Source organism: Barbus barbus (assembly GCF_936440315.1).
Source record: "Barbus barbus genome assembly, chromosome: 19".
Taxonomy (NCBI): domain Eukaryota; kingdom Metazoa; phylum Chordata; class Actinopteri; order Cypriniformes; family Cyprinidae; genus Barbus; species Barbus barbus.
Window position 1 is genome coordinate 28,068,837 of NC_136747.1, and position 24,375 is coordinate 28,093,211.

General features: G+C 34.4%; 1 protein-coding gene across 1 annotated transcript in view; it reads left to right on the top strand.

Annotated features, from left to right (window-relative positions):
• Positions 1–1,114: 1,114 nt before the first annotated feature.
• Positions 1,115–24,375, top strand: part of rapgef5a (Rap guanine nucleotide exchange factor (GEF) 5a) — a gene marked incomplete at both ends in the record, with an annotated part of 65,356 nt that continues 42,095 nt past the window's right edge. Inside the window, 8 exons of the mRNA XM_079442279.1 lie at positions 1,115–1,276; positions 8,098–8,151; positions 10,772–10,878; positions 13,149–13,270; positions 14,174–14,336; positions 20,585–20,666; positions 22,156–22,204; positions 22,330–22,406. Coding sequence (XP_079298405.1) covers positions 1,115–1,276; positions 8,098–8,151; positions 10,772–10,878; positions 13,149–13,270; positions 14,174–14,336; positions 20,585–20,666; positions 22,156–22,204; positions 22,330–22,406 — 816 coding nt within the window. The remainder of the gene's footprint in view (positions 1,277–8,097; positions 8,152–10,771; positions 10,879–13,148; positions 13,271–14,173; positions 14,337–20,584; positions 20,667–22,155; positions 22,205–22,329; positions 22,407–24,375) is intronic.

Sequence of the window (24,375 nt, forward strand, 5' to 3'; positions counted from 1 at the left end):
ATCTAAAAGTAATCTGATTATATTACCTAAAATGTGTGATATAATGGATTACGTTACTAACTAATTTTTGTCATGTAGCCTATTTGGAATCACAGTAACAGATTACAGTTTGTAAATCGGCTAATCTGCCCAGCTCTTGTTACTGGCCTACTTTTTTGCCATGCAATTTGGAATCAGTAACGGATTAGGGAGTAATCTACACCGCATTGGGAATATTATATAGTTTAATGCTGATTTCAAGATTAACATCTGTGTGTTCAAGTCTGCTTTACCTTTCAGCTACACGCATGTTTACTTCCGAAGCGATTATCCGCAGAAGTTATCCGAAAGCTGAAGTTAGCTAATAACCTAAAATAATAGACAGAATCTCCGTTTTACTAGTGAAATGACTCCTACGCGACGTAAATAATGTATGTTATCACAAGTTTTCTTTTTGGTGCAGCTTTCAGTATAAAAGCAGAAGTCTGTCGAATGTCCTTTGTGACCCTGGAGCACAAAACCAGTCTTAAGTCACTGGGGTATATTTGTAGCAGTATAGCCAAAAATACATTGTATGGGTCAAAATTATAAATCTTTCTTTTATGGCAAAAACCATTAGGATATTAAATAAAGATCATGTTCCATGAAGATATTTAGCAAATTTCCTACCGTAAATATATCAAAACTTCATTTGAAATTAGTTATATGCATTGCTAAGAACTTAATTTGAACAACTTTAAAGGTGATTTTCTCAATATTTAGATTTTTTTGCACCCTCAGATTCCAGATTTTCAAATAGTTGTATCTCAGCATATTGTCCTATCAACAAAACATACATCAATGGAAAGATTATTTATTCAGACTTCAAAATGTATACTTCTCAACTGCAAAATTATGACTGGTTTTGTGGTCCAGGGTCAAATTTAGCCAGCGGGTGTGTGTGTGTGTGTTTCTATGCGAGCGTGTGTGTGTGTGTGTGTGTGTGTGTGTGTGAGTGTGTGATCGCTGGGTGGAGCAGCAGTGTACGGCAGGTCTCGTCTCTCATTGCGGCGGCTGGAGATCCATCGAGCGGCTGCGGAATGTCGCTTCTCTGTCCGTGTGCGTGAAGAGCAGGTGGAGGAAGAGGAGGAGGATGATGATGATGGAGGAATCCGACAGCATCCCCTGCACCGCGGAGGACGGACTCCTGTCGAGCTGGAGATGGAACAGAACCGCCAGGGATCAGGTCCAAATCAAGCAGAAGATCCGAGATCTGCCCGGTTTATTAAAGCACGGGCTGAACCTGCGCAAAAAGAGCGTGAGTTACCAAAATGTGCCTGATGAAGAATGTGTGTGTTTCGTGATCAGTACACCACCCCTATCCACCATCACTGATATTACAGTGGATGCGCACGAACAACCCGATGTTACGATTGATGCGTGGTGTCAATGCATTGATGCGCTATTCCAAATGTCATTGATTATGAAGGAGCGGCTGTAATGCTTTTTTAAGTCGTGGTATCTAAGGCAACAGAGATCCACAAACACACACACACACACACAGTCAGGTACACAAACACACACTCACACCTGCTGTAACTTCCCAACATGAAAATAGAAAATGTTCTGCGGTTCATATTTGCTGAATTTGATTAATATTCTTTGCAATATTGCGCCCTTATACAAGTTACCATGGCAACCATAATTTCAGCCAAAGTAGCTACATCAGTTTTGTAGGTGCTGTTTAAAGATGAATTAATATGGGATGCTTTGGGAATGTTCCTGTCATTTTTGTTTAATTTGTTTTCACGTTGACGTCTCGTACCGATTTACCACAATTTGTTACCACAATAACAGACAGTACACTTTATAATGGCAGAATGATATTTGTAAAGCCTGAATAATTCAATGAAGGTGTTTAAAAAATGTACTATGGTTTTCAGACATATACTGTGTCTTACTTTTTGTGAACATCTTAAATTGTGGTATTTGGAGACTTTCTTGAAGTAGCGTACATGTGTGCAGTTGAAACTGAGCTGTAGAATAGCTGATATATAGGCTATTTGTTGTATGAATATGGTTCTGTAGCTGTATAGAATATGCATTATTGTTGGAATATTGTTGTTGTTATTTAAAAAATGCTCAATATGACATCATGAGTGCAAAAGTTCTAATTGGAACCTTTATATTTTCAAGTGACCATGTGAATATATGCTATTCAAATGCTGTGATCATTAGGTGTCTGATACCATAATTGAACCGTGGTACTGTCACAGTAGGTTTTTTGTGGACTGTATGGAAAGAGCTGATAATATTCTGTTTATACACTTGTGGCGTGACAGAGGGGCTATTCAGCGCTCCAGAGGCTTGAAGACAGGAATTGTTTTGCTGGTTTGGTGAATACCTCTCAGTTGCATAAACCTGATTAATCGTGAGGATGAGAGGAAATCCACAGTGATCAGTGAAGACTTTTGTAACTCTTGAGTTTTATTCAGTAACTTCTGTTGTTTATAGACTTTTGGGCATAAACATCAGGGTTCTTCAGGGTTTCATCTCTTTTTCTCTGATGTGTTGCTTGAGATGTCTTTTACCGTGAGGGTTCTTACGGCTTCGAACAGAATGTGTGGTTCAGGCTCATTTGACTCAATTCATCCGCCCCGGGGTGATTAGAGAATTAAAAAATGAAAGCCTCATTAGTACTAAATGAGAAACAAATATTACACTCGTGACATTTGTCTCCTTGTGTGCTGCAATGACAGCAACTACTGGAGCATCTGTTTAGCAGGTTCTGCTGCTGTAAAATACAACCGCAAGCAGAAAATAAAGTTATCTTGAAAGCTTTAACTGCTGATGATATGTAGGAGAACCTTTTAGTGTCCCAATAATCCCAAAAGAGAACCTTTTTCTGTAATTTTATACACTGAAAACCCAACAATTGATGTCAATGATAAAGCAGTCAAGTTATGATCACCTAACTAGTAAATTTAATAATTAAATTAAACATTAAATAAGGAGTTTCTCAGATGTTTCTCCTGAAGAAAAAGATCTAAATATGAAGATTTTCAATCAAATTTTTCCAAGTTCAAATGAACGTTAGTCATTTTTTACATTAATTTTACTCTTACACTGTCAACTAGGTCTCATGTCTTTGGAGAAACATCTAAGACAACGCTGATTCCTATATGAGAAGTCTCTGAGCAATACGGTTTTCCTCTGAGCGCTGGGATTATTCTCAGATGGGGCGACAGACGCTCGTCTCTGGAAGAGCGTTTCAAAGGAAGAGTGTGCTGATGTGACGTCTCATATGGAATTTACTGCAATTCTCTGATGGAGAAGCTGCACTTAATGACACAGTCCTCATGCTGCTAAGTGGATGTGTGTGTGCGAGTGTGTGTGTGTGTGTGTGAGCGCCTGTGAATGTAATGAAATCTTAACGAGAAAGACAAGGCTTGTTTGATGTCTCCATCTTGCAGTGCACTCATCCAGAGCGACAGATTTATCCGCAAGCCATGCAAGAGAGAGGTGCATGAGTGTGTGTGTGTGTGTGTGTGCGCGCACGCTCTAATCTGAGAGTAATCCATTTCTTACACATAATGACACACAGACTCACTGCACTCTGGAACAGTGTGCACTACATAGTGAACCAGGATGCTTTCTGTGCATCCTTCCCTAACTGTTCTCTTTCCCTCTCTTCATCTTACTCATCTTCTGTACCATTTCTTCTGTACACTCCCTCCTTCGTGCATTTGTAAATCCTTTCCCTCATCTATCTCTCTCTCTCTCTCCATTTCTCTCTCTGTTTGCTGGAAGGAGATTGAAGTGTTGGTTCTGAGTGCGGGTGAATAAAAGTGCTTTTGAGGGTTTTTTGCAACTGCCAGGCAGAACTAAACTACAATTTTACATTTCCTGAAGAAAATGTGTGCTTTTTTTTTTTTCCAATGCCCCATCCACCAACACAATCCTAGCATGCTGTGAGTGGTTGTTGGGGAGGTGCTAGGGGGCTCTGGGGGGGCTCCTGTGTTTTTTGTTATTATTATTATTTCATTTTTTTTGAGTGTTCTGGATAGTTGCTAGGTTGTTGCTGGCTGGTTTGGGGTGTTATGGGTGGTTGCTAGGGTGTTGCTAGGTGGTTGCATGGGTGTTTTTGGCAGGATACTGGCAAGGCAAGTTTTATTTATGTGGAGCTCATTTCATACACCGTTGTTATTCAAAGTGCTTTACAGTACGTAGGTGGTTTGCTGGGGAGTTCTGGGTGGTTGCTAGAATGTTGCTTGGTGGTTTCTAGGCGTCTCTGGGGGATTGCTAGGGAGTTTATGTTTTTATTGTTATTATTATTGTTGAGTGTTATGGATAGTTACTAGGTTGTTTCTGGCTGATTGCATGGGTGTCTCTGTTTTTTTTGGGGGGGGGGGGGCGTTGCTAGCAAAGCAAGTTTAATTATATAACTCATTTCATACTGTATCGTTATCATGATATAAAATTGCTCATCATGATTTGGTTATATCGCCCACCCCTACTGGCAAGCAAGTTTATTTTTATAGCACTTTTCATGTATAGCGGTAATTTGTGCTTTACTTTGACATCTAATGGGTGGTTGCTAGGGTGTTGCTAGTTGGTTGCATGTTTTTTTTTTTTGGTACGGGGGGGGGATGCTGGCAAGGCAAGCTTATTTATATAACACATTTCACACACAGTAATGATTCTAAATGCTTTACGTAGACTTGTGTTACGGGTGGTTGCTACGTGTTCACTGGGGTGTTCTGGGTGGTTGCTAGGGTGTTTTGGAGGGTTGCATGAATGTTGATTGGTTGGTTGCTAGGGTTTCTGGGTGTTCTAAGTAGTTGCTCCTACATGATTGCTAGGATATTGTTGGTGGTTGCTAGGGTCTGACATTGCTATGTGTTTTTTGTTTAGTTTTTTTTGGGGGGGGGGGGGGGGGGGGGGGTTCTGTGTAGTTGCTCGGTCGTTACATGAAAATCTCAAGTGCTTAGTACAGTACCATCACGCCTCTTCACATTTTTTTGAATAATGCACAGTACTTTAATGCTTAAGGTTAGGGGTTTGTTCAAATGACATTGAGAAAATTGTATATTTTTGTGATTTATGAGACAGGAATGATGAGAGAGGTGATTTCATTAAAAGATTTTAGCTATGCATGAAGGACAAGAATGCTTTTTTTCTTTTTATCTAAAAAGCCTTTTCCACCTCATGCATTTGCTTATCTGTGGCCTGTCTGCTCCAGTTCCTATCCGACCCAAACAGAGTTCAGCTCCCAGATCTCCAGCAAATCAATACAGTAAATCTGATACACACGCCGTCTTCAGAGCCCAGTCAAAACAAAGCCAACAAGCGCACGCACGGCCCCTGGAGAGATTCGTCTGCAGAGAGGCAAGCGCTTGCTGATAGCGTTCTGTCTGCAGATACCTGCAGGTTGGCCCACGGAAAGCAGCCCGCAGAAAACCACAGATACCATCATCACAGGAATTTCAAACAGTATTCATGCCGAATGAATTCATCTCTACTGTTCAGAGGGTTTTTTTTTATGATAAACACGATAACAGAATGGTAATGTTGGTTGTAAGCCATTTTTATCTCCCTGATTTGCGTGTTTGTAAAACCGGTTTGGAAATATTAATTTGTGATTTGTTTAGATATAGAAACTGCTGAATTGAACAAACCTCAAACACTATGTATTGAAGTTAAGCGCGTGCATCGTCGTGCAGTGTTTGTTCCAAACGTGATTGATTCCTTGAATCATGTTTCTTGAGAAGAGCAGTGCCGTCACTTTATTGAACACTTAAGTTGTGTTTTGTTTGACTGGTGGATTGTTAAATTGCTGAAGAATCCATCAAACTTGCGTAGATATTTTGTGGACTAACCTACTGTAATACGCTTTACCATCAAGGTTGCATTGCAACATGATTTTAATGTTTTTTTAGATTTATTTATTCAGCAGACTCATTGGATTGTCCTTATTCAGTGGCTTTAAATTGGTCTTGATTGATCTAGATCGATTTGAATTATTAATCTTAAATTTATCGCATATTGCTAATAAACTCTAGACACAAGCCATATATTGAGAAACTGTGTTTTGGGCTATTTTAATTTGGACCAGAAAGAAACCACCAAAACCACCCTAACAATCACCTGTTGCACCTTAGCAACCACTTAGCAATGCCCTAACAACCAACCAGAACATTCTAGCAATGCCTTAGCAACAGCAGTGCCCTAACAATCATTGTAGAACATTTTAATCACATACTGTAGAACATTTTAGGAACCACTTTTATAATGGCCTAGCAACACCTTAGCAACCACTTAGCAATGCCCTAACAACCAACCAGAACACTCTAGCAACACCTTAGCAACAACTTAGCAATGCCCTAGCAACCACTTTTAATGGCCTAGCAACACCTTAGCAACCACCTAACAATTCCCTAGCAGCCACTTAGAACATTCTAGCTATGCCCTAGCAACTACCTAGCAAATGTGTAATTTTCACATAGAAGATCTTAGTTAGCAACTACATGTAATGGTCTGGCAACACCCTAGCAACCACCTCGAACACTCTGTGCCCTAATGCTCTAGCAACTGTCTACTATTCACATAGAACACCTTGGCAACCATATATATTGGCCGTTCTTTTTGGAACTTTAAATGTTCTCTTATGTTTATATTTTTAATTTTTTTTATATTTAGTGTTTATCTATTTGCTCAACATATGTGAGATTGAACCAATTAGAAAAAAGTGCAGAATTGAGTGACACAGATTGCACAATGAACAAATATGACTATATGCAGGTAACTTAAATAATAAAATACACATATGTAGTGAAGAATAAGGACCTTGCAATCTGAAATATCATTATATATTCTATATGAGGAGAATAAGACGAATATAGAGGAGTGAATGTGGGTCACTCCACACAGATACAACTCCATCTGATCAAAGTTCTGATCATTATAATGAGCATCAGCGTCTTTGTTCCAGTTCTGTCCACTTATCCGGCTCTGGAAATGAAGGCCAGACACTGAGAGTTTGTCCAAATCAAACCTAACAAGCCTTCTTTCTTACAGTGAGTCACTTTAAAGAGCTCAGAGCCGATCGAGGGTCTGACAAGATCGCACGACTGCACCTGTTTAATATGAACTTATGTCATGCTGAGAGAGAATTATTAAGTAGAAGTGAAATGTCATTAAGTCCCTCATGTCACAGACTCTGCCTGCAAAGTTTTGGTAGCTGTGAGGTTCAGCATCCATGAACAAAAGTACCATGGTATTTCCCTAGGATAGTGTTATTTTAGAAAAATTTAATTAAGTATTATTTATTTATTTTAATTTTTTCAAATATATTTTTTACATTTTAGTTTTAGTAATTGTGTTATGTAATTTTTTAATATATATATATTTGTTTTTGTTTTAGTAATTATGTTATGCTTTTGTCATTTTCATAATTAAAAAAAAATGTTTATTTTTATATTTTTTATTTTAGTTTTAGTAATTGGGATATGTGCTTTTGTCATTTTTATTACTTTTTGTTTTTAATATATTTCTATTCTTTATTTTTATACTATATTTAATTTTAGTTTTAGTAATTGTGTTGTGTTTTTATTTTTATAATTTTTTACATTTTATTATTGCTTGTTATTATAGTTTTAGTTTTAGTAATTTGCTTATGTGCTTTTGTGTTTTTTAAATTCAATTAGTGCATATGAACCATTGTGCTGTGGAATAATCGTCATGGTATATAGCTATGGAAGTCATTTAGTACCATAGTTTATCAAAATACACAAGTTTGACCCCATTCACCTTTCAAAAACATTTGCATGCTGTATCAGTGTGAAATGTCAAAACCAAACCAGAAGGAAGTTCTGCTTATCTGGATGCATCCAGTAGTATGACACAATGTCAAAAGCGCATCATGACATCCAGAAACATGGCAGAATGTCACTGTCGAGATGGGATTAGCTCGTAAAATCGCATTTCTGTTGCGCTTTTCATGTGAAGGTCACATCGGCGCATTATAACCGGCCCTTAAGGGCCCCTGCAGAACATTTCAGCTGTATCTGAAGGTTGTGATGTTCATGTGTGCTTGTGTTTTTGACTTGTGGCCTCTGGTTTGTCTCTTTGTGATTGCAGCAGTCACCTGACACCATCCCAGGACCCAGCGCGGGCGTCACACCCAAACCCAAGGTAAGAAAGTGCAACCTAACGCTGATACGTGAGGAGCTGCTACAGTTTGGCCCACCCTGCATATCATTGATGAATAACTCATCTCAAGTGTTTCTCCTAAGACAACGAGAGGAGACTTTTGCTAAAATTTCACACTTCTCCTCTAGAGTTTACGATGATATGTTTCAAACTGTGCTCAGACTGAAAAGGTACCAAAGTTTGTCATCAAAAGTCTTGGTATAAACTCAAATATTTCTCATCAAATTCATCCAAGACCATGTCAACAATTGTCTTCTGTGAGTGTTATTTAAAAGGGCCGTGCAAATTTTCACATCTCATTTACTTGTGTATGTAGTTTGCTTCAAAATTTTAATTGTAATTTTTCCTGAGATTAAATGTATACTCGCAGTAAATCTGTTATACTTTTTATATTTTAAATACTATTATAGCATTTATTCATATTTTATTTTTTATATTTTCAGTTTTCAATTTAATTTCACTTTAGGTTTTAATATTTTTTTTTTTTACATTTTCTTTATTATTAAAACTAATTAAATGTAATCTGTGGTATTTTAATATTATTTTTTATTGTATTTATTAATATTTTGCCTTAGCTTTTATTTTTAGATTTTCAGTTTTCATTTTAATTTAATTTTGTTTGAGAAATTTTATCTACTAGTGGAATATTTATTATTTTTTCTATTTTCTACTTAGCATTATTTTTATTTATTTAATCCGTTTTTTATTATTATTTTTATTTCAATTTTAGTTTTAGTCATTTTAGTATGTCAGCTTATTTTATTTTAGTTATTTGCCAAGGAAACATTTCCGATTTCTCTTTTTTGTTTTTAATTTTTTCAGCCAATATTTATATTTTATTTCATCTTAAATTTCAATTATTGAAAACGATTTTTAACAGTTTTAGTTTTAGTTAACAATAACATCACTGCAGTAAAAGACACTCAATTGAGAACTCCATGAGGAACATCTGATCAATATATTCCCTTGAAAGCTCTTACACTCGTGATGCTGGTGGTGTTCATCAGTATCTTCTCTCGTCTCATTAGAATCTCTGAAGCTCTTTTAATCCGTGCGTGAGCTCTGCTAAACGCTCGCGCTAACAGCTAATCACCCATGTGTGCAAAAGAACATACATTAGATACAAAATCAAACATGTCAGGAATCCTCTGAAGGCTCTTCTGTTTCATAGATCAGAACATAATGTTGATTATAGATAATTATCGCTGACTAGAGATTATGATCTTTATCTGTTTTATTCTTTCAAAGACCCCAGAATTTATTAGAGCAATAAGCCACGAGAGAGCGAGCATTACGCCGCAATCACAGCCGCGATTTAATCTGAGCGCAATAAATCCAGTCAGAATGTTTGATGCTTAATGTAGAGTTTTGACCAATGAGATTCCACTGTGGGCGGGGCTTTCCTGTGTGATGTCATATAAATAGAATCTCAATACTGTTTGAGTTAGAACAGAAAATATGATTTATCACACCTGGATTTATAGTGATTTTACCATGTAAGGAGGAGGCATGTTGCAAAGGCAGGTCTCTGAGTTGCTGAGGTAAAATTAATCTAATTCACAGCCTTATTGCTTTAATAAAATTTATTAAAATCAATAAATAGCTGAATGTGTTAATACTGAATTTCATCCATTTCAGTTGATCCAGTCAGAATTTAGAGTTTAGACTGTATTGTAGGTCAGAGTGTTGCGGCCTGGGGTCGTGCCCTCTGACCTCACATGGGTGTCTGCTGCTGAAGGTGTCTCTATGGATTCTAACGCTCTTATTAAAGCTGATCAATAATGCTGAAGGGGCTTTTGAGTGGATCAGAGACCAGTGAGCCATTGATTAAAACGAGACAGATGGAGGAGAGCTTCAGGAGGAAACGCTGTAATACCAGTGAATAGATGCACACACACACACACACACACACACAGAGCAGGTGATTTCACTTTGCCTATGTAGGTCAAATGTGTCTGTTGTACTGTATTTTTAATAATCAAGTTCACACACCAGCATGTTTGTTTTTCTGTCACGACTTTCTGTTGACTTTGATTGTTTGCACTGATCTAGTCATATTTTCTATCGCTTAACCCTAAGCATATCGCTTTGACATTTCACTAAGACATTATTTATGTTCATCAAGCTGTTTTTCCAAGTTTCACATTCACACTAACATGAATAAAAATATACCAGAGGAAAAATATATTGCTAAAAGACTGTTCTTTCATTGCTCAACAGGCTTAAGTTTTCAATTATGATTTTGTTCTCCTTTGATTTCTTATAAAAACAGACGCAAAAGACTCTTTGTGAGTATAGAGTTATACAATTGAGAATATTTTGAGACTTGAGAGTTTTTTGAGCTTAAGCCCAGTTTGAGACATTACTGAGATCTCTTCTGCATCTCTAGAGGAGACTAATGTGAGATTATTGGGGTCTTTTCTCATTAAAAACATCTGAAAAGCAAAAGCCTCCATTGGCCTCTTCATTGCTCTCTAGGAGAAACAGTTGAGATTATATTCGTGCATCTCTTTATATTTCAAATTATTTTATAGCGTCAAGCATTCGTATTACACAGTGACAGTGTTTAATTGGATCCTGAGATGATCTTTGTGTCTCTCAGACATGTTCTCAGAGTATTCCCTGCGCTGGACGTGCTCTGAGAAACGCCTTTCTGTCTCATGGACCGTATCCAGCAAAAGACAAGATCCACCTCGCCAGGATCATCAGGTCAGAGGTTTACATTTGTGCATTTGCTAGCCACTTTATTCAAGCTACACAACTTTAAAGAAATTAATACTTTTATTCTGCAAGGATCCATTCAATTGATCAAACGTGACATTAAAGACTTTTATAATGTGGCAAAAGATTTCTATTTCAAATAAATGCTGTTCTTTCTATTCATCAAAAATAAAATCTTATCAGTTTCCACAAAAATATTAGGCAACACAATTGTGTTCAACACTGATAATAATCAGAAGTGTTTCTTGAGCAGTAAATCAGTATATTAGAATGATTTCTGAAGATCATGTGACTCTGAAGACTGGAGTAATGATGCTGAAAATACAGCTTTGATCACAGAAATAAATGACATTTTAACAGATATTCACATCGAAAACAGTTATTTTAAATTGTAAAAATATTTCACAATTTTACTGTTTTATATTTTTCACTGTATGAAGAATTTGTGGGTATAATATGTCACAGTTTACTTTATTTTGCTACCCTCATTTACATTAATGAACTATAGTGTCCTGCAGCCACTAGTATAAAAATATCAAAAATTCTATCTGGTGTCTGATTTTTGTTGTACATGTTGTACTGTGGTTGTGTGATATAACTCTTGTGACGTTACTATCACAGGATCAATGTAAGAGAGGTTAAAAGCATGTGTGTGTGTGTGTGTGGCTGACTCATCAGCTGTCTGTTATCGCTGTGATGGATGGCCGCTGTCCAAACTTCACTCTGATTGGATAAAAATGTCCCGTCAGAAGGTGGAGTGTGAACGTGTGACAGCGAAACGCAGAATCAGAGCTTTACATGCTTTAACGAATGCACACATGCACTCGATGAAAACGAGCAGCTTAATGACTTTAAAATGCAAATCAGTGACAGCATGATAATGTCACACAGCAGAGCAATGAGAGTGCTACAAAGATTTGAACACTTGCAGCTTTTTAATCGCATTCCTGGTCTTATTGTGAGTTCTTCATTAGTGCGTGTTATTCTAAATTAAGAGCGTTTGGTATGTTATTTTTGTTGAAATATAGAGACCGTTTTTCATGATTTAATCAATTCCTGCCTTTCATTTGGAAATACTGTACATCACATTACAGAGGCAAAATGGGTTTTATGTTGATTTTATAGCAAAATGAAAAACAGTAGCAGCAGCATTATGTACTTGAAAACACAAATATTAAATTATTACATCTATTAAATTGCAACGAACAATATTTTTCTGCCTTTAGCAAAACTGCAGGCCGTTTATGCATGTCAATGAACTATATTTTATTGGATTATAATATTTATACTCCTCTGAGAAAACTGATTTATTCTGTTGATACCCTTGAAAAGGTTTTTAATCAAGTTAATCCAAATGCAGTTTGAGGAAAATGCATCTTAAATATGTTATTTAGTGTCTATTTTAAATGTTAATAACTCGTTTATGGTTTTCACCATGAAAACAGATAAAGAAGCTGACATGCCATTAAAAAATACAACCATTTGGAATTTATTGGATCTGTTTTATAAAACTGCTTGGTGTTTTGTTCGTGGGCAGCTAATAAAATTACACTAACATTCAATGCTTTGTAGTATGTAAGATTTTTTTAAATATTTCTGAAACAATCCTCTTCTGCTCACCAAGGCTGCTTTTACTTGATTAAAAATGCAGTAAAAACAGTAAAATAGAAAATTTAGACTAGCTGATTTCTATGTGTATATCTGTTAAACTGTAATTTATTTATGAGATCAAAGCTGTATTTTCAGCATCAGTCTTCAGAGTCACATGATCTTCAGAAATCCTTCTAATATACTGATTTACTGCTCAAGAAACATTTCTCATTATTATCAAAACAATTGTGCTGCCTAATATTTTTGTGCAAACTGTGATACATTTTATTTTCCAGGATTCACAGATTAATAGAAAGATCAAATGAACAGCATTTATTTGAAATAGAAATCTTCTGTAACATTATAAATGTCTTTACTGTCACTTTTGATCCATTTAATGCAAGGGTGGGGAACGTTGATCCTGGAGGGCCACTCTCCTGCAGAGTTTAGCTCCAACCCTGAAAAACCCTGGGAAAAAATACCTAATCGCATCCTTAAGACCTTGATTAGCCGGTTCAGGTGTGTTTGATTAGGGTTGGAGCTAAACTCTGCAGGGACACCGGCCCTCCAGGATCAACGGTCTCCATCCCTGATTTAATGCATCCTTGTTGAATAAAAGCACTTCTTTTTAAAGAAATCTCAATGACCCTGTGTGTGTGTCGATGCAGGAGGAGTTATGTCGGTGTGGAGCTGGTCCAGTGGCTGCTGGAGCAGTGTGTGTCGGTTCAGTGCAGGTTAATGGCGTCTCGTGTCTGGCAGGTGCTGCTGGAGCTGGGAATACTGCACTCAGGTCAATAACAGGGTTAATTAGTATCACTGAAATACTATTATAGTTTGTTTAATATTTAATTAAACATTTTCTGTTTTCATTTTAATTTTAGTTAAAGTTTTAATATTTTTTTTTACTATTATATATATATATACTTTAACTTAAATTATATAAAAAATTGAAATGTTACCTTGGCAACTAACTTAAAATAAGGCATCCTAGGTGTATATGACTTTCTTCTTTCAGACGAATTCAGTCGGAGTTATATTAAAAAATTGTCCTGGCTATTCCAAGCGTTATCATTGCAGTCAGCAGGTGTTTCTGTTCAACAGTCCAAAACACATCAAATGAAGCATGTGCATCCATAATAAAATGTGCCTCACACGGCTCCGGGGGGTGAATAAAGGCCTTCTGTAGCGAATCCATGCGTTTTTGTCAGAAAAATACCCATATTTCAAACATAATAAACACTTTTCTCTCACTTCAGCTATAAGTGCAAGCCGTTCCGGCGGTTTTAGGTAAACGCAAACACTGCATGTTTGGAATGCAATATTTCCTACTGCTACGTTTTTAGAATTTAGAATTTCCTGTTTGCAATATAGAATATAGGATTGGAATATTGTATGGATTATGGAATACAGTGCAGTATAGAACTGGAGCGCACTGCATGGAATACTGTATCCCTAATACTGAATAGTGTAAAGCATCAGCTGTATATGTATAATTGAGCTTTTCACTCGTGATGTACATTTGTAGGCCAACCCAGGAGGCACATTCACTGTGGGATCCCTCTGAAATTTCTAATGGGTTTTTAGGAAACCATTCCACAAATTCCAATGGGAAAATGCCAATTCTCTAGGGCCGCAGCTCTATAGCACATCATATGTGTGCCATGTTTAAAATTGCTCTCTGTCGTCCCCTCAGTCGACCAGCGGCTGGTGTTTGAAGACTCCAACACGTACTATCAGTTCTCGTTCGAGGAGTGCGACGCTCAGGGCTGTGAATTTCGCAACGAGGAGGAATGGCAGAATGGCGTCCGTCTTCTGCTGCAGCTCGTGCCCTACGTCCAGTTCAGGGTCGTCAGCCCGTAAGTACTACACACACACACACACTACCGCTCAAAAGTTTGGGATCAGTAAGATTTTTTATGTTTCTTCTGCTCATCAAGGCTGTATCTATTTGATTTTATTATTTTGTGAAATATTATTGCAATTTAAAATAGCAGTTTTCTATTTTAATTTACTTTAAAATGTAATTTATTTCTTTGACGCAGCGCTGAATTTTCAGCATTCCTCCAGTCTTCATTGTCACACGATCCTTCAGAAATCATTCTAATATGCTGATTTATAATCAATGTCGGAAACCGATGACTGCTTCATATTTTTATATTAAAATAGGAAACCAATATTAGACATTTCAATAAGATTTCACAATATTACAGTTTTCTCTGTATTTTTGATTGAATAAATACAGCCTTGATGAGCAGAAGAGACTCCCTTAAAAAACATTAAAAATCTTACTGATCCCAAACTTTTGAGCGGCAATATATATATATATACTGTATGTATATGCGCACACATCTTTTTTTTATTTTTTTTTTATATTTATATGACAGAATATTGTATCAGTTTATGCTGAGTATATACTGAGTATATACTGTTCAGCGCATTAGTTTCCATCATTGTCTTTCTTGTGTTTGATTTGAATACAACAGGAAACCAATTGTTCTCATGACCTTTTGCTTTGTTTTCCCCTGTTAAACCACAAATCATCCTCATGGAAGAAGGAAATGAACTATGTGTGTGTTTGTTTTGTGTGAGTGTATTTAGCATCATGTATATGAGCTTTAGATTGGTTTTTCTTTCTCACAGATCATTAGTGCTGATCATGTTTTAGATCATTTATTTGAAGTTATTCACTAACATTCAAAAAGTCTGGGGTTGGTAAGATTTTATTTTTGAAAGAAATTTATGCTTTTGTTCATCAAGGGTGCATTAAATTGATCAAAAGTGACAGTAAAGACATTTTACAATGTTACAAAAGATTTCTATTTCAAATAAATGCTTTCTATTCATCTGTGAGTCCTGAAAAATAAAATGCATCACAGTTTCCACAAAATTATTGGGCAGCACAACTGTATTCAACATTGATAATAATCAGACATGTTTATTGAGCAGCAAATCAGGATATTAGACTGATTACTGAAGGATCGTGTGACTCTGAAGACTGATGCTGAAAATTCAGCTTTGATCACAGCAATAGATTACATTTGACTATATATTCACAGAGAAAACAGCTATTTAAAATCACAATAATATTTCACAATTTTACTGTTTTTACTGTATTTTTGATCAAATAAAAGCTGCCTTGGTGAGCAGAAGAGATTCAAACCAAGCCCAAAGTTTGAGCGGTAGTGTATTTCTGTATAGTACTGTCACAGTAGGGTTTCCACATAGGTAATTATTTTATTTATGTGATTTAAGTAAGTGGTTACTATTTCCAAATCCCCTAAAAATCCTAAAAATGTCTCCACACCTCCTAAAAATGTCCATGTGACTTAAAAAAATCAATTAGATATGGGAAGTGTTTTCTCCCTTTTACGCAGAATTATATAATTTTTTTGATTTGCATGTTTTCCAGTTCTGATTATAGCAACCCATTTGTGGGTCACTGAGTCGAGCTCGATTGGATTGAACTAAACTGCGTGTAGATTAAAGCATTTGATTGGTTTAACCGTGTCTTGGGTGCAGACGATGAGATTGAGAAGGCAATACTTTGAGATTGGATTGAGCGGAGCACAGAGAGATGTGAAGCGCCAGATTAAATCTGAACGGACAGTTGATGTCATTTTCAGGAAGGTGAACATGGGACGGCGTTGTTCGTCCACGCCAGCAGTTTTTTCCCTCGCTGACAGAATTGGAAGTGACATGGTTTGTCCGTTCGATGAGTCGCGCTCCGACCCAATCATCCAGATCCCCTTCGCCTGCGCCGCTCTCATCACAGACCGCAGCGTATTCAAGCAGAAACCAGATCCTCGCGCACAAGACAACCAAATGAGATCAAACCAAAATGATATTGCTGAGATTACCGTGCTGCAATACCCTCATGGCCCGAGTTTTGAGCTTGCATTTTCAATTGAATGCGATGAGATCAAAATACTGGATGATGCTGCAGAGAATATCAACAGACAGTGCATCTTTCTATTGCGCTGCATGCAAAAAACACAAACAAACAGTTCGATTCATAAACGTCGCCAACAAAGCATCTTTGTAGATGTTGAATGCTGCCTTTTTTAGACATTGACAATAAAGGCCACATTTGTTGGTAATTTTTTTCTATCAAAATGAAAAAAAAACTTTTGAATGGTTGTGTGGTTAGTTACAGGTTTTACCAGCTGGCAGGACTGGTTAGGGCTAGTTATGGGCAGAGCAATTCTGTAGAAGCAGTTTGATGTCGACACCGTAGTGAAAATGTTTTGGAAAGTGAGGTTTGTTATATTAGAGTGAATGATGCAACATGCAAAAGATGGTAAAATGAGTCTGAATTTTGTTACTGCTGCATTTGTGTGTGTGTGTGTGTGTGGTTTTATAAAGGACAGAATACAATAAATAAATGAATGAATAATTAATAGGAAAATAAATAAAGGAATAAATTATTTCCTAAAACAAACAAAATACATTTTTAATTAAATTGAGCCCTGAATTAATTTTTTTATTACTTTCCCTCCTTTATTTGTTAGTGTTTTTTATTTTTAACTGTATTTTTATTTTATGCTTTTATTATATTTATATTAATGTGTTTATTTATTTTTATAAATTATAAATTATAAATAAAAAAAAAATAAGTTAAAGGAAGTCTAAAATATAAAGTTTAAAAGAATAAACATAAAGTTAAAAATAAATATGGAAAATTAATAATAAAGGTAAAAAAAATGCAAAAACAAATTTAGGGATAAATTTGAATAAAAATGAACTGTATTTGTTTTATCAAGTCATTTATTCCTTTATTTATTTTTCTATTATTACTTGTATTTATTTTTGATTTGTTCATATATGTTGTTATTGTTTTTATATTGGTGTTATTTATTTTTATGTATATATTTATTCCCACATGCATTTATTTCATTATTAGAAATAAATAAATTAAAAAAGTATAACCAATATAGTTAGAACTAATAAATATATAGTTAAATATATATAATAAATACAGAAAATAATTAATAAATGAAATCAATTAATACAAAAATTCATTTAGAACTAAATTGACTGCATTTAGAACAAATTACAAATTACTTTTGTATTTGTTTTAAGTCATTTATTACTTTGTTTATTTTCCTATTACATCACATTTATTTATTTATTTATTTGTATATTTTATGTTTTTATTGTTTTTATATTTATACATTCATTTATTTTTCCTGCATATATTTTGTTTCCATACTACAGATTAATATACAAATAAAAACAAAATAAATAAAAAAATAGATAGAATAAAGATTAAATATAAATAGATACATTATACAGAATTCAAATTAAATTACATTTTAAATGTAGCTAAAATTAAAATAAATATAAAGACACAAAATAATAAAGGAAAAAGTAATACAAAAATAATTTTAGGACTAAACTGAATAAAAATGAATTGTATTTGTTTTATCGAGTGTTTATTTGATTATTTATTGGTCATTTCTGTTGTGTGGATGTGAATGTGTGTTCTGTTGGTTTGCTTTGTGCCGGTCGTGACCGTCTCTTCGGCTGAATTGAAACCCCTGGAGCTACAGGAGTGACGCTTTTAGCCAGGATTGTTTGGATACTGCCTCGCTTTCAGCCACCCACACACACACACACACACACACACACACCTCGCGCCGCACGCCTCATTTGCATGTTATTTGAATTTTATCTTCAGCTCTGTGAAACTAGTAATGCTTCTGTGTGCAGAATGAGCGTGCATTTGCGTATGTGTGTGCGTTTATATCTTCATTTGCCTGCCCGTGTGTGTGTTTGCATGCAGGCATGTGAGAGTGTGTGAATTGCAATCTCGTGCAATCGTGGCTGATTCGTTTAGAAGTCGCTGCCATTGCGAATCACTTCAGCCGCGGTGTCTGGAGGAGGTGAGATGCTGTGATGAATGGAGTGATGGTGCAGGAGAAGAGAGAAACTTTGGCCCACTTCTCAAACTCGCTGGCCCAGTTTGAGCCGTGTGTGAGACATGAAGGTTTCATTTGTCCTGGATAATAGCAGCTCTCAGGCCTTTATTGCACAATCTGCTCTACACTCTTAAAAATAAGAAGATATTAGATGCGTGTAGAACATTTTTTATTTTTGTCTTTTTTTTATATTCTGGTGCTTTAAAGAACCCCAAACACTGACTTATTTTTGTATTTATTTAGTCATTTATTTTGTATATTTATTCATTGTATTGTTTAAAAAAATATAAACATTTTGTAAATATTATTATTATTATATACAAAATAATTGAATAAATAAATACAAGTGCTTGGGGTTTATTAAAGCACCAGAATATTTTCTTTAAAAAATTAACACAATATATTATATAAACACATTTTTACAACAAAAATTAAATTTTATTTACATATTCATGTATTTATTCATCTATTTATTGTATAGACATCTTTAACTAGATATAATAAAATTATTTTGTAAACATTATTTTTATTTCATTTTATTTTTATATTAAATATGTATTTTTTAAAACTACTTTTTAATTTTTAATTTTTCTATTCAGCTAGTTATGAACAAATATTTTAATATTAAATATTAAATAATAAAATATAATAAATCTATTTATTCTAAAAAAATTAAGATTTATGTATTTCATAAAAAATACATTTGTAAGTATTAAATAGCTATGCTTAATACTATATTTATGGTTTTGATACATTTTTGTAGTTGTTCAGCTAATATTTGAAATAATATAATATAATTTAATACAATATAATATAATAATGCACAAGGAACCATCTAATATATGTTTTTATTCTTTAGGAAAATGATCTGGTGCTTTAATGAACCTAAAACACTGATCTGAAGCAACTATAGTAAAAATAAATATATATCTTTAGTAATTTGAGAACCCTACACTCTTAAAAATAAAGGTGCATCATGAAGCCATAGAAGAACCTTTGGTTCCATAAAGAACTTTTAACATCTGAAGAACCTTTCTGTTTCACTAAAGGTTCTTTGTGGCGAAAGAAGGTTCTTCAGATTATAAAAAGGTAAGAAAGAGATGGTTCTTTAAAGAACCTTTGATTGAATGGTTCTTTGTGGAACCAAAAATGGTTCTTCTATATGGCATCGCTTTGAAGAACCTTTTAAGCACTTTATTTTTGAGAGTGTATGCAGCCAAAAAATTTTTTATTATTAATAATAGAGTACAAGTGTGCCGTGGGGTTGTGGTCATAACAATAGGTGTTTTTTGCCTATATTTTGTCCAACAGACCTTAAATGTGGATTAACCTTATATACAGGATTTATGTAATGCAGTGCACCAGTAGCAGGAGGCAGCAGAGAGCCAGGGCTTTTTTTCAGTACGCAGTATGTATTGTGTGCACAGTATGTGCATTTTTTAGATTTATGCTATTTTGAATTATATTGTAGTATCAACTATTATGGCTTTTATTAATATTTTGAATTTTTAGACCTTCAGGTTTCATTTTAATTTTAGTCTTTTTTTTGTTATGTGCTTTTGTCTTTTTATTATTATTTTTTTTAATATTACTGTTTAGGTTTGTATATGTTTATTTCAGTTTTAGTTTAATTTAGTTTTATTTACTCTATTAATAAATTTAGAAATTTTTGTGTTAAACTTAAATGAAAATTATAAATGTTGCCTTGGCAAGTTTAAGTTTTCCATCTGATATTTCATTTTATTTTATTTTAATTATTGCAGTAAATTTTTCAAGAAAAAAAATAGTTTTAGTTAATGATAATAACCCTGGTTGCGCTCTCTGAATTTACACATCGTGATATTATCATGGAAAGCTGTCTCACAGTCAGTGGTCATTGCTGAATATATACTGTACACTAGATAGTATACTAGCATTCATAGATAGTGCACTAGTGTTTCTGTCCCAAATGGTGTCCTTTGTTCTTGCCAACAATTTGATGAAATAACGCAGCTTATACTGACAGTAGTAATCCACATTAGTGCATACTTGGTCCAGTTGTGCATCAAGGGCAAACCTGAACTGACACTCTAGTGCACATCAAGTGCACCATTTGGGACAGAGCCGACTCTGAACATGACATCTGCTGCTTATCTAACACAGAGGTCGGCTCACGCGTGTGTGTGTGTGTGTTTTCTCTCCCTCAGACCCGAGGAAGACCCGGACAGAAAGCGTGATATCTGCAGCGAGATCCTGCAGATGAAGGCTCTGGAGAGACTCACGTCCACGGTAAGCGTACCTCTGATCCCTGACTGTGTCTTCAGTCCTCTGGTGTGTGTAAAGATCCACTGCAGCCTCAAAGAGTCTCATCCATCACACACACACACACACACACACACACACTCGTCTGACAGCAGCACAGAGAAACATCCATCTCACTCAGTGCTCGCTCGCCAGTGAACCACTGACACTGCTGCTCACATTATTCAGATCCACCGGAAAATCTACACTTTCAGAAATATCCCTGAAATGAACAAAATCTAAAGTAATTACATCTTCTATTTTTTTTAACACAAATTGTATTGTTTATTATTTTTCTTTGTACTTTTTATAATATTTAATTGTTTGTATTAATAATTTTTTCTTTATATATATATATATATATATATATATATATATATATATATATATATATATATAAAATAATATATAAAAACATATTTAAAAATATATAATTAAAAATAACAATAAAATAATAATACTAATTGTTTGAAGTTCAGCTAATAAATATATTAGCTACAAATTAATTACTGTTTATTGTCATATTCCTTAAATTAATTAATTACTATACTCATCTGATTCATCAGTGTTATTAATCTTAATGGAAATTACTAATGATGAGGAAAATTACTAGTTTTAGTTTCTTTTGCACTACTTAAATTTTTATTTTTCACTATCTGTTTTTGCTTTTTATTAAAAATTTCTATTTGATATTATTTTTAATGCGCAAAAGTGTTTGACCTAATTTGCACATAATACGTCTGTCCCTTTCTTTAAAACATTAAAAACAATTTAAAAAATGTTCAATGATGAAATGCAAAAGAGAGCTTTTCGATTATTTTGTATGCCAGAAAATTAAATAAATAAATAAAAGTTGTATATATATATATATATATATATTATATATATTAGAATTGTTTTTTCAATTTAATTTAATTTACAAAAACATTCTAGGTGTTTTCTGATAGTATATACGTGTAAACAAATGTAATCAAATGTAATATATAATATTTCAAATTAATTTATTAAAATAAATATTTTGCCTACAAATTGCTTAATTGATTACTGATTATGTTATGGAAATTAACAAGTATTTTTCCTACATCTATTATTATTATTAAATAAATAAAAGTAATAATATTTGTTATGTGTTACCCCTGAAACATAATGCATTACCCTGTAAATCAGCCTGATTATTAGCCGCATCATCAGCACATTTCCCACAATACATGTCAAATAAACACACATGCTCAGCTTTGGTAGTCTATACTGAATTCTGATGATATAATTCCTTGTGAAGTAGGTTAAATGCCTAACTGTGTCACCGAAGCGAGTGTTGAATCAGTGTTAATCTCCACACAGCTGTCCTCCTCCAGTATCCCATGAGCCCCTGCTGTCTGAGGCAATGCTTTCATCTGCTTGTAGAATGAACTAAAGACACTGTACTCTTGTGCTTTCACTGGATTACTTTCAGAGATGCTGTGTGTTTTTACCTCAGGTGCAGAATGAACTCGCTGCTGCTCTCGCCAGGAAAGCCAAGAAGTCAAGTAAGATGGTCATATCAAACTATGTTTCTTCACTTAGTCGAGGTGTTTTTGCAACAAAACAACAATAATTGATTTATTTTTGACTTCACTGTTAATTGTCTGTGTCCTTCTGATTTTTACTCTAGTGTCAGAAGACGAAAGCTCGGAGGCATCAGACGCTTCTCCTCAAGAACCGCAGAAACCCACTGAAGACAAAAGCCAGGTAAACACACACAAATAAAGATGCACTCCATACATTTATTCCTCATTCAAATATTTTACACCTAAAGAAATAAAAGGTATGTTTTTTTATGCAAAGTGGTGATAAAAAGTGTCTTTATTTTTATGATTCTGTATGATAAACGTTGCAAAAACACCTTTAACTACAATTTTTTCCAAACATTTTTTACCTCCTCTCTGTAAAGCCTCGGTTATATTCTGAAATTTTTGCATGCTGAAAATGTAGCTTGATCAACGATATGGTGACTGTATGAAGTACACTAGTTGTGCAGCATGCTTCAGTTTAACATGCTAACATATATAATGCAGCAGGCAGGCAGTAAGCAAGCCAGCATACATGATACAGCATGCCAAACATAATAAATAAGAGGCAACAGGCAGACTAATGGACAGCATCTTTAATAATGTAATACATTTTGTCATAAAAAAATACATAAGGAAAATTGTGCAGATGGTCGTTATCGCAAAAAACCCTGACATGAAGTGGCTGATTGGCAAATAAATAAATAAATGGACATGAAATATTGATCTGAGTTTAAATAATTTTTTACATGAAAAATTTAAATAAAGCAATTTGACTGAAAAAAAAATGGAAAAAAGTCTTTTATTTATGTGATAAAAAATAAAGTACTAATCTGAAATATTATTACAATTAAAAATTGCTGTTTTCTATTTAAATTTTGAATCGGTATATTAAAAAATTCAAATTTCGAATATTTATCGATTTTAAAATAAAAATCCACATTCAAACGCAAAAACGTTGCATTTGAATTTTAGGTGTGCGTCAGGCAGCTTTATCGGTGGCGCACGAGATGCGATAATAATGTAGCTGTCATTGCATTTAATGCTTTTTTAGCTTATCCAGTAGATGCAGCGCTGCTATGTTGTTCATTCAAAATATTGTGGAAAAATAGAACATCAATGCAGAGAAGATGTTGTTTACAGCAAAACTGGAACGAAACTGTTCACACAGAACACATATTTATCACATTTTCTATAGGGACCTCTATTACGTTGCACTCGCGTCATGAGAGCCGCATGTTTAGAAAGCATGTCAAATTTATTTAAGTTCCACTTTTAAAGAACATGTCTCGAGACTTTATGGCATTTTTTTCCCATCCCACTGCATCTCATGTTTTTGAAATAAAAAGTACTCTTTGTGATTGAAATTTGGTCCTTTGTATTAAACTATACACAGGCTACATACATCATGCTGTTTAGTTTCTAATTCTTTAAGCAACTTAAGTAATTATATATGTGACCCTGGAGCACTAAAGCAGTCTGAAGTCGCTGGGGTATATTTGTAGCAATAGCCAAAAACACATTTTATGGGTCAAAATTATCCATTTTTATTTTATGCCAAAAATCATTAGGATATTAAGTAAACATCATGTTCCATGAAGATATTTTGTATATTTCCTACCTTAAATATATCAAAACTTAATTTTTGTTCAGTAATATGCATTGCTAAGACAACTTTAAAGGCGATTTTCTTAATATTTTGATATAATTTAGCAGATTTTCAAATAGTTGTATCTTATATATCTAACTGTAAAGAGAAAAAGTATATTAACGTTGAAGTTTGTGGCTCATTTAAGTGACGTCATTGCATCGCTACGTTCGTGCACATTGTATCTCGGCCAAATATTGTCCTATCCTAACAAACCATACATCAATGGAAAGATTATTTATTCAGCTTTCAGATGATGTAGAAATCTCAATTAAAAAAAATTGACACTTATGACTGGTTTTGTGGTCCAGGGTCACATATGGTTTATAAACATTATTTAAATATTCACTTTTTTCAAAGATAGTCGTGTTATTTTATTACTTTGATATTTTGAGTATTATTTTGCTCGATGCACCCTCTTGTGACCTGAGGAGAGAAGCCAAAAGCCAAAATATAATTCACAATATTACAGTTTTTACTGTATGTTTGATGAAATAAATGC